The sequence below is a fragment of the Pyxicephalus adspersus genome, chromosome 2 (assembly GCF_032062135.1).
Source record: "Pyxicephalus adspersus chromosome 2, UCB_Pads_2.0, whole genome shotgun sequence".
Lineage (NCBI taxonomy): Eukaryota > Metazoa > Chordata > Amphibia > Anura > Pyxicephalidae > Pyxicephalus > Pyxicephalus adspersus.
The window spans coordinates 107,289,473-107,301,411 of record NC_092859.1 but is presented as its reverse complement, the minus strand read 5'-3'; the positions used below and the strand labels follow the sequence as shown (position 1 = coordinate 107,301,411).

Sequence of the window (11,939 nt, the reverse complement as noted above, 5' to 3'; positions counted from 1 at the left end):
TTCTATTTAGAATGATGTTGCATGAGATAAACATTAACAAACAATATATTTCACCCAGTTACCTGCAAGTGTTGTAAGAGGAAGCACAGATTCTCCATCAATATCATCAGGCTGTATGTAACTATGACATGAGGGGACAATTAACACTGTATCTTCAGCTGAAGGTTTGCTGGCACGCTCTTCGGAGGACCCAGGATCCTGTACCAAATGAAAGTCATATATATACGTATTAGATATAGTACAACATAAAATATAATGTTGGTAAACATTATGTACTTACGTAGGTAATACAATGGCAAAAAACAAATTTTCCTCCATCCCAATTACCTCTATTATTGCAGATTAGATTTTAATTATACACTGTATTACAAAAACAGCAACTGACTGAAGCAATGTCACCCTTTTTCTTTACTTAATCTATTGAATTAAAGTTATCCACTACCAAATAGCACCATCTTCTCCGCGGTTAACAAAGGAGATAATTTGCCTTTGCTATATAAAACAGCAGGGTTTGATGACAGACAGGCTTCTCACAGTACAGCAAAAGTCAGTTGTTAATATTCACCAACAATGAACTTCATTGGACAGTTGGATAAAATAGATTACTGCTATGGCAATGATCACAAAAAAAATTGTTATATCGATCAATAAAACTTGAATACAAATTTTTGAATTATTTGAATCCCTTTCTGTTCTAAGCAGGCACAACTCTCAGTAAAACCCCCACATCAACAATCATGTGGAGATTACCTTACTTTGCCAGAACCTGAAAGACCTGCCATAATGGGTGGAACCATGAATTCATTACGGTGTCATAGAATACTATAGAAATGTGTCTTGTCTATCTATCGGCTGATGTACAGTTGTGGTTTTGCAGTAAGACAACTATTCAAAACAATAAAGCAAAGCTACATCAGAATGGCTAAGAAAGAACTAAAAGTTCAGACCAAAAGGCAAAAGATATGGTGTTGTGTCCCTTGAAATAAGTGTCTTGTGCTCCACAGCCAAAAATAATATTGAATAAAAATCAGGTCATGGGAGGAATATGGGGGCTGCCACAACCTGACCTTTTTTGAAACATGCCTATTGCCTTGCAGTTTCTGACTAGAATATATCCCGAGTTGGTTACTGACAAGATGTAATTTTCCTAGAGAAGATTTATCAGTAACAGTACATTACCACTTTGTAAAAGTGACCATAGTAGCCACAATGAGGATATATGACTAACACTGAACAGTTATTGTACATCAAGTAATTAGTGAGCATCACCTTATTTATTACAGTGTTCTCCCCCGGCCCTTTTTAGTTGGGTGCACCACCCAAGACTTTTACGTAACCACTCGGTTGTTTTTGGGTGGTTACTGATGACAACAATACAGGGGCTGCCACCCGCCTACAATTTCTTTGCATCCGGATTAAAAAAAAAATCTGGGTTAAACACTGTATTTGTGATCATCACAAAAAAAGCCAATTTTTAGTGATCAGAAAAAAGAAAAGAAGTGGCAATTTGTTTTCTAATCACAACTTTTGCATGTATAGGCTCTAAAGCATGTGTGTGCACGCATGTTGTACAATTGCAAGGTGTTGCATTATTATACTCCTTTTTTCTATGCTTACCTTTTTTACAAGATTTGCCGCCAAGTCAATCTCAGCTTTACCAGGATTCACCCCTACATTAGCAATGTCCTCTGTTACATCAGCATGTGATAACAGTTTCATATCACTCCCCACCCTCATCTTTGAGGACTGTTCAGTGCAATACAAAGAGTCATGGCTACTGCTTAAGTCATTATGGTGAATCTCCTGGAGAAGATGGTCCGCTTCATGACAACTATGAGGACTGTTCAAATCTTCTCGCTGCAAGGCAGAGTCAATGGACAGCTCAGTCTGAGTGAAGGGTGAGGAGATGTCATCTGAAGCAAGTGTTCGTATTATAATTCCAGGTGTGTGACAGTGGACAGTGACGTTGTCATTTGCATTTAGGAGGTGTTCCGGCTGTAAATGTGGGTGAAAATAATATAATCAGAGAGATCCACAAACACTGTGTTCCTTAACACTCCTCTTAAATTTAATTCTTACTAGCTGATAACCCTGCGTTGCCCGGGTGTTTCTTTTGTTGCAATCTTATATTATACAGGAAAAGGAATAAAAAAAAAGCTATAGTGATTTTCTTGTCTACAGTGTTGTTCCTTTTTTTTTTTGCCTTTCATTGCACTCGGCCAATTGCCTTACGTTTTCTCGAAGGCATTATTACAGGTCAGAAACGTATATTTTAACATACTTTTTTGGACTCTTTTATAAGCAAAAGGCACACGGTCACTGAGCAATACATACATACATGCAAATATACCTCTGACATATACCACAACACTGTACAAAGATCAGCGGTGCACTCACATGAGTCAAGTTTGGTTTAAATGTCTTGATGCGTTTCCTAGTGATGACATACACACATACACGCATCTTATTTTATATATATATGGATTTATATAGCTCTGACATATACCATAGTGCTGTACAATGAAACACTGAGCTGGACCCATCAGTCTCTGTACAGAGGAGCTGACACTCTAATGTCCTCCCACAGTCACACACTATTATTATACATTTATATACCTCTGACATATACCACAGCACTGTACAAAGATCAGCGGTGTCATATGTCCAGCAAGTTTGGTTTAAATGTCTCTATGCGTTTCTGAGTGATGGTGGAACATAGCAAGTTTGGTTGAAATGTCTCCAGGCGTTTGCTAGTGATCACCAAACATAGCTCTGACATATAGCACAGCGCTGTACAAAGATGACAGGTGCACTCACCAGTCTCAGTCATATGTATGGCAAGTTTAATTGAAATGTCTCAATGCGTTTTCGAGTGATGGTGGAACACACACACATTTTTTTTTTGTCTGAGATGACACTGAATGATCATTTTTCACTATCCCTAGCTCATCAGTCTGATTTATTAAAGCACTCCAAGACTGGAGAAGATACACTTTCATCAGTGAACCTGTGTGATCCAGCAAACCTGGAATGTATTTCTTACAACAAAGCCATTTGCTATTTGTTAGCAAATGTTTTCAATCCATTCCAGCTTTGCTGGATCACCCAGGTTCACAGATGAAAGTGTATCTTCTCCAGTCTTGGAGTGCTTTAATAAATCAGACATATTGTGTGAGAAGTCTGTCACAATATTATGTGTAGATTCCCTAATAACAATCCTGAATCTTTATCAGTTTCCTATATCTTAATTCTAGGATACACAGAAATCTCAATCCTGTGTATTCTTTTTTATTGCTTATGTACGGTATATGTTATTGTACAGTATATAAATCCTCTACCTTTTTAATTAATGATACAGGATATACCCTAAACTCCAAACTAGCCACTGAAGTGCAAAAAGCAAAAACAATATTTTGAAAAAAGCATATATAAACATTGCAAAAAAGGGCATCAGACAATATTGATCCAACTGTGGTTACATTACATTTATCCAGTTTAAGGACTCCTTACGGATAAGGCGTGCACAATAATTTGCTCTGGCGATACTGGGGATGTGCTGGATGTCAGAGTTACAGATGGGCTGGATGCCAGTGATAATGGAAGACTTTGGGAAGATCCTGTCTGTAGAATAAAGGTGCCTGTTGTGCCAGCTGGCTGTAAATAGAAAGACTTGGACAAAAAAAAATAAGGGGTGTCATAAAAATCTGCTCAAAACAGGTCACTGATGATATAGTATTCTCCCCAGAATTTTTTTTGGCTGGTTAGGAGGAAGCTGTAGGCAGGTAGTGGCCCCTGCATTGTGTCCCAACTTTTCAATAATCACCCAAAAACAGTCGGGGGGTTACTGAAAAGTGCCAGGTGCTGCGCCACGCTAAATGGGACTAGGGAGAACACTGTTCTATATTGTTAACTATTCTGTGGAAATCTAGGTATAATCAAGCAGTTTTTAAATTGGTTACTATGAAAGCACATACATTGGGATTTTTTTTATGGTTGGGAAATATGTCCCAACTTTAAAGATGATCTTACTAAACCCCCAATAATTGCCCACTTTCTTGTACATTTGTCTTCCCTTTGACCTACACAAAAAAGGAGGAAGTAAAGTAGTCTAAATCATGGGGGATGCATGCTCATTGCTCAAAGTGCTCACATTGCAATAATGAAATTTTAGATGGCAGTACTTGAGCCTAATTCATTGCAAGAATGAAAAAAAATACATTACATTAAAAACTATAAAATGATTATTCAAATAACTGTATTAGGTATTTTAGTTTCATAAAAACAAGAACATTTATGCTTCTGAGCACTGAATCGAATATGATGACCTTATAAACTAACGCATTCTAAATTGTGTTCTAAAAATGCATAAATATGTGCAAAGAACCTTGTCAATGTGTTTTGCAGACAGAATCTGCTTTTTTAGAAGCTTTATTTTGTAGTTATAAACAGAATTTAATAATGGGGTAACTTATGTCCACAAATGGGGATCATAAGATCATAATCTATCCCCTCAAGGTATAGAAAGCAGGTGCTGCTAGGCCAACCCAACAGGGACTATACCAACTAATGGAGGACTGGATCCAACTGGATTTCATATTTTATTACATTCTCCTGCACCACAATGTATTTTTATTAGAATCCTCCAAAGGGTTTTAATTTTAGTACTTCCCCTTTTGCAAAATTTTAACGTTATTATAAACAAACTTTAAATAAGGTATTAAACTATTTCTAATAAGCCAAACACTTACTGGTAGGATTTCAAATGTCTGTAGTGTGCCAGCATCTGGGTCAGCACTGGGAGAGGTGGGGTCTGAGGCTATAAAAAAAAATTATTTATTTGTTAATACTTGGTACTATTAGATTCTATAACAATAACAACAACTAAGCGATCTAACAAGGAGACTTGAGGGCTGTGGTGAGCACTATCAGTCCAACAAATAAGGCACTAGAAAAATATACTGGTAGGGTTACCACTTATTTTTATTTTTTTTAATAAAAGTTACATGGATTATTAGATTTACTAATTTAAGGAAGAAAATAAAACCACTTAAGTTTTAAAGGTGTACACCTCATTTTTACCCCCCGCTCCTAAAATCTTATCTTTAACATTAACTGTTGATTCTTACCTGTAACATTCATTTATTCATGTCAATGTGTTAGAGCACACGCACAAACCGTGGCTGGCACTGTCTGCAACCGCTATCCTCTGCAAGCACCACCCAAGGCTTGCATCTGGACTAGCTTTTGCAGGATCACCTAGAGTTACTATGTGCTCTATAACACAGTGGCACTGGTTTGTGTAGTTTGGCCCTAATTAAAACCTTCCCAAGAAGGTTCCACATAATCTATGCTTCCTTACCTCCCAATAGTAGGAACAGACACTTTACTATACCTTGAGTAATAATAAGCAGGGGGAGCCATCTTGTTTTGGTTTTGCTTTGCCTGCAAATTTTGGGGGTTTGGGGAGTGATTCATTATTTCTGTACATACTCTGATTCTCCCATGCCAGGCACACACCTGTATAGTGAAAGTCTGCAGCCCATAAACACACAATATGGCAGTATGTAGGTGCAATAGCAAGCTGGAATCTTTATGTGCATAGGAGGTAGTTAAATGTATATTGGGTTTTGACACTTTCTGTGTATGAATCTGTTTGGACTAGCTATGACAAGCTAGTCAAATCCCACAGGCACATAAATCTACGGTCATATCATATACTCTGACAGTCTTACAGCTTATCCATAGAACACAGTAATGCAATTTCTTACCTAGATGGGTAATCTGCACAGGAATCTGCAATGCTGCCACTGAACTCTGAGGAAGACCTGGGCTGTCTTCTAAATGAGCTACTCTTATCTGAACATGCTGGACATTAGAGTTCGAACTCTGAGACTGGATGTCCGCCTTGTTTTCCAAATCTTGAGCACCCATTAGAGTAGTCTGGTTTTCATGTAATTGCCGCAGACCTTTAATTAATACTGAAAACAAATATATTTATAAATAAGCAATCCTTACCTAAAATAGAATCATATTGTGTTGTTAGAGTCATATATATTGGCGCTATATAAACACTGTATAATATTAGTGCAATTTTTCCTGCGTTGTAATAGACACCTGGAAGAAATGCTGAGAAATGGCTGTTATAGGCGAATATTACTTCTAGTGATTATCAATATCTATGCTGTAGTTACCCATATTACAAATATTTATTATTATATTTCATTCAGTTTGTTGAAGATGAAGACAAATAAATGCAATTGTGAGTGCATATCACTAGCTAGCATAGCTAGCACTAGCATATCACATATCACATATCACAATTTACACAAATTTTTAGAACTGATCAGTCTCCAAACACTGAAAACTGTAAATGCACTGCTTGGCAATATTTCAACCACAGCAAGGAGAACCTACAAGACTTGCATTCTTTTAATGATGGCAGTGTTGGGGTGGGCAAGCATATTATACAACAGGTAAGGGAAATTGAATGGCGGCTAATTAGTTATGGTTAATAGAGAGAAGGTAGGTAGGCAAGTTTGAAGAGGTTAGTTTCGATGGAATGTTTACAAATGGTAAAGTGGAACTGAACCCCACTATACTCACCTGTCCCCATTCTGTCCCAGGGTGCTGCCATCTTCTTTTTTTTTCTCTTCCTAGTTAAGATCTTTAGCCATCTTGACTTCCCAGGCCAGAATGACATAACTGCATAGGAGTTCATTCAATCCCAGTAACTACAATGGTAGTCAGGATTGCCGGTATCTTGCAAGAGCACCTCTGTGATTTTGGCAGTTCCACAGAACGATCACACTCGTAAGAATGCTTATAGCAGAAGGGACATCACCTGTCCCTTTCTGCAATAAAGCTCTGCCTGATCAAACATTTCTGTTCTGCTTTAATGGTAGAAGAGAACAATATAGAATAAAACTCACAAGAGTAAGAGCAGCCCTTGAGAACTCTTTGAGCTGTGTGTGGACTGGAATGAAGAATTGATTAAGCACTTACAGAGTAGGTATATTTAACATATGTTTAATGAAGGTTTTAAATTACCTAAAGCAAATTATTTATGTTATTAGGGTAAAACAATAATTTTTTTGAAATATGAGGATCAATCAAAATACATAAGTAAAACAAGAACTTGCTGGCACTGGCAGTAATAAATGTACATTACCAGGAAAGGTCACATCCTTGTGGTTTGCAATCTGTCTCTTCACTGTCCACCATTTACTTCTAAGCCATTGTGGAGAACGAACACTGCTCCAGCCTTCTGCCAATAAATCCCAATTGATGTCATTCTCATCCAACACACCTAGCTCTGCTATTCTAGCATTAAGAGAAATGGAATATTAGAATAGAGTAGATATGTTCTTTTTTATAACACCCTACATGCACACAAATGTTAGACAGGCATCTTAAATAATAAGAGGCCTACAGCCAAATTATCCAAGTGTTGCATTAGGGTGAAGTGCTCAGAGTACAATAGCTAGTCCAATTTATTAGAATTTTAATCGTTCCTTTTAGCATGCAGCTTAAGTCAGAAGGATAATTCAAACCTCATAATCAGATTGACTTCATCTACTTTGGTCCACTGTGTCCCACCGCTCTGCTTCCAATTTAGATAGTTTAACCACTTGGAGCGACATTGCTTTTCAGAGCGTGTTCCCACTCGTTCTGCCACGGAAGCCCAAGACACTCCTTGAGTTACAATATCACCAGCCTCCGTACCCGTCAGCTCATGAACAACATCTGTTAGCCTTCTTTCTTCTTCATCTGTCCATTTCCCTGAAACAATACGTATGTGAAACATTTTCAAAGGTCTACTAAAGACTTTTTCTTATAACAAAAAAAAACATTTTTACTCTTCTGGACATTAAAGAGAAAGACTTAACTTTAGAAAAGTGTTGTGCGAATAATGAAAATTAAGAAGGAAGGGTCACCTTGGCTCTCATGTAGTAACGAGTCCATACTGTGACATGAACTAGAGGCATTTTGACTAACAGACATGACTGAAGGGTTACCTGACATTTCATTGAAGTAGAACAAAATATGTACTGGAGCGCATTATGAGCTGCACTGCTCCTAAATTCAGAGCAGAGTTGCTACTGTCATGTAGTATTGGCCTGTTGGACTACAGTGGAATGAGAAGAGAAGATGTTGCAGGGGTCTGGCTATTAGCATTGCCACTGCTAAATCACAAGCCCAAAGCTTGCCAATCAAAACCTGGCCATACTAGACCTGCTCTTTGCTAAGTCTTTGCATGCAATTGTATGGATGCCTGGTGCCAATGGCTGCCTAAGACTTGATCCACTTTCTAGGCTCCCTTTTCTAAATACCCTGTATTTTGGAAAGCTTTCCTATCATGAAACATAAGTGAAAGAATGTGTAAAGAGCAGGTTGGAACATCAACTTGTGCATGTGCCCTCTAGTTACTGTTTTGCTTTGAATTTAGGTGTGAAATTGTAAAGAACAAATATGTATGTAAAAACAAATGTAAAGAAAGACAAAAAAATAGTGCACACAAATGAACACAATCACGTCACAACACATAACCATATGTACCTATACAACTATAGCTTTAATCTGAGCAGGATTTGCACCTGTTTTACATGTCTCTTTCATTAGTCGACAGCGATCCTTGACAGAAGACGCACTTCTACCCAGAGCAGCTCCTATTGTAGCCCAGTCATTACCATGCTTCAAACGTAACCTTAAAAAATTGGGTTAAAATATATTAAAAAAACAAGATGTTTTAAGACTATGTGCTATGCAAATTGTAGACCTATATTAATTGAAAAGTGCATTAACTGTAGAATAAAATCAAATCCAGTATAATTTATTATGGCTGGTCCTGGCTGTATCTGATAATGTTTTGTAAAAGTGTGTGGACTTGACCATCCTACTGCCTTGAACTTTTTTACATGGAAGCAACAGTTAAACTCCATGAAGAAGACAATGTTCTGATTGAAAGCTACTTAGCAAGAACAGGATCTTCTAATCCATTGTAGCCTTATAGGCTTTTGCTGGCTCATTTAAGTGCAATGCTCAGTTTGTGATTTAAACAAAAAGACCAATACAAGAAAATTCTATATTGTTTAAAAGCTGTACTGTGTATTGATAACATAATATGAGAGGCCCAATTACTCCTATTATATCTGTCTATGCTATTAGTTAAAGTGATGTGATTAGCTATGGTTAGGTCACTTAAGGAGAAAAAAAATCCAATGTTTTTTGTTGAAAAAAACAAAAAGCCTTTTCTGACTATCAAGATAGATTAGGATCTGTCAAGTCTTTTCTTCCAAACCACCCACAGCTGAAATGCAAATGCATTAGCTAAGGAACAATTCCATAGACCAATCATGACACCTATAACATTGCAATAAAATGCTAATTTACGGAAAATAATCTCAACCTTCATTTGTCGTTGACAAGCAGAGTTTGAGCAAGCCATATCTTGTTACCATCTGCAGACACAACTCTATAATATGGCCCATTTTTTCACATGTTATGTGACTTCCTTAAATGTTTAAAATGGACATAGAGACCTAACAAGTGTTCTCTCCAGCCCCTTTTAGCTGGGCGCACCACCTGGCACTTTTCAGCAGTTTTTGGGTGGTTACTGAAAAGTTGGGTCACAATACTGGGGCCACTACCCGCCTACAGCTTCTTCCCACCCAGCTTTATAACATTTATAGGGAGAATACTACTAACCTATTAGTATGTTAATACTGATAGATTTGCTGCTGCATAACATTGGCACTATCAGAGCTAGGAAATAAAAATACCAGCAAAATTATATTTAAAGATTTCACCCTAAACAATATACTTTATTATCTAAAACTTGTAAAGTACTTACTCTCTTAGTTTTTCAACTTCAGCATGTGTGTACCTGGAAGAAACAATTGAAACATCAAAATTAAACACAGTATAAAAACACTGCATGTTTTATCATTAGACTAAGAGTAGACTTAGGAAGAAGTTTAACATTCAGCAAACACTTAATAAGGCTCTTGATAAAATGATATGTATACAGGTAGTCCCCGGTTTACATACGAGATAGGGACTGTAGGTATGTTCTTAAGTTGAATTTGTATGTAAGTCGGAACAGGTACATTATTTTTATAAATGCAATTAGGACAGATGTTTGTCTCAACATATTATTAGGCAGTGACATGTCAGATACTGTATAAAAACCTCACTTTGAGTTAATCACAAACAAAGCAAAAAAAAAATCTTTATAGAGCCTAGACATTCATTAGCTTCTCAGGCGAGCGAGCAGGGAAGCTTGTTCGTATCTAGGAGTCGTCCGTATGTCAGATGTCCTTAACTCAAGGACTACCTGTAATAAAATGCAATACCTAAAACACAGACCAAAACTGAGTCAGCGTCTATTTAACACACTTTTAGAACTTAAAAAAAGCCTAATAAACTATTTTACCATACATTTAAATTTGAGATGTTGCAATGTACCCACTATATTAAAAAAAAACTACTTTAATTTCTTGGATGATCAAGGCTAGGACTATGGCCTTTTTCCATCACCACCTCTTAATTTATCTAGGCTGTACAAAAGATTATCTAGAGCTGGGCACGCAGGGGACACATTGTGAACTCTCTCTATGTGCAGCAAGTGAGAGGAACAAGACAATGGCTGCCATGTCACAGCATGTTGTGCCACTTTCTAAATTTATAATTTCAGAAGAAATTGGTTTAATGCAATAATAGTTAAGTCATTGCACATACTAAACCTCATTTATCAACTTTAATTCCCCCAAACATAACTTTCTATTTTTAAATAAAAAATTATATTTGGAGACATATTTGGGGTTTTATGATACAGATCACACATTTACCACAGAAAAATAACTGATATATTAATGGTGTTCTAACTTACTTTCCAACATGGTTCCTGTCATCATACATGCGAAGGACTCTTCGGTACACAGCAAAAAGTGGACGGTTCAGTCCCCATGCTATTGTCCTATAGAAATCTTTTCTTTCATCCTTCGACATCTCAAAAATTATTTCAGCTGCATCTTTAATACCATGTGACTAAACAAGCAACAAAAACAGAAAAAAGCTAAAGCCCAACTCCAGCATAAACATTTTGTTTTAATTGAATGAGTAATTAATTTTTTTTATTTATAAGGTGACCTATTATGCAGCTTTGTACAAGCCATGACACATATTAAATTGTAATAAAATGTTATTTTTAATTACATTTTAAATAATCTAAACCTTTTAAATATTTTGACAATATTATTATGGCCCATTCCTAACAATGTAGATCCCAAAAAATGTAAAAGAGGTATTAGGTTCAACTAACTTCATTTTTCACATTTTTTAATTTGTTATGTTACTGCCTGTTGTGCAAAGTGAAAGTGGCAGGTTCTAGAGATGCGAGATAGGGTTAGGCTATAAGCCTAGATAAATGACAGGTGTGCCATAAAAAAACATATAAAGTTAACAAATATTCAATTTGAGAACTACTTGTAAAGTGAAAATCTCTTAAAATGTACAAAACCAACAAATAAAACCTACCTTCAAGTATCTGTCTATGTTGCTCATTAAGATTGCAATCTCCTCCTTTGACCACATCCCCTGCTTCCATCTGTGGCCTAAAAGAACAAAAATAAAGCTGCAAATACTGTACTTCTAACAGATTTACCATTAGCATCAACATACATGGGAACCTATAATGGTTAGGTCCATTTTATTTATCATGCATACATTGTTTTTAAACCAAGTACAGTGGTACCTTGGTATAAATCCTTAATCTGTTTCAGATCCTTGGACTTATACCAAACAGGACTTATACCAATTATTCCCATAAGAAATAAAAGGAAAATGATTAATCCGTTCCCATGAAAAAAATCCTATTGTTATTGGCATAATAAACATTGATGGGGCTGTAAAAAAAATGTAAACACTGCTTAATTTAAAAA

General features: G+C 36.5%; 1 protein-coding gene across 1 annotated transcript in view; it reads right to left on the bottom strand.

Moving 5' to 3' along the window:
* Positions 1-11,939, bottom strand: part of DMTF1 (cyclin D binding myb like transcription factor 1) — a 28,082-nt gene that overhangs the window by 7,927 nt on the left and 8,216 nt on the right. The window contains exons 5-15 of the mRNA XM_072401749.1: positions 11,536-11,612; positions 10,889-11,046; positions 9,851-9,883; positions 8,595-8,704; positions 7,551-7,779; positions 7,169-7,320; positions 5,769-5,978; positions 4,749-4,816; positions 3,511-3,669; positions 1,618-1,995; positions 63-198 (exon numbers count right to left, since the gene is read on the bottom strand). Coding sequence (XP_072257850.1) covers positions 63-198; positions 1,618-1,995; positions 3,511-3,669; positions 4,749-4,816; positions 5,769-5,978; positions 7,169-7,320; positions 7,551-7,779; positions 8,595-8,704; positions 9,851-9,883; positions 10,889-11,046; positions 11,536-11,612 — 1,710 coding nt within the window. The remainder of the gene's footprint in view (positions 1-62; positions 199-1,617; positions 1,996-3,510; positions 3,670-4,748; positions 4,817-5,768; positions 5,979-7,168; positions 7,321-7,550; positions 7,780-8,594; positions 8,705-9,850; positions 9,884-10,888; positions 11,047-11,535; positions 11,613-11,939) is intronic.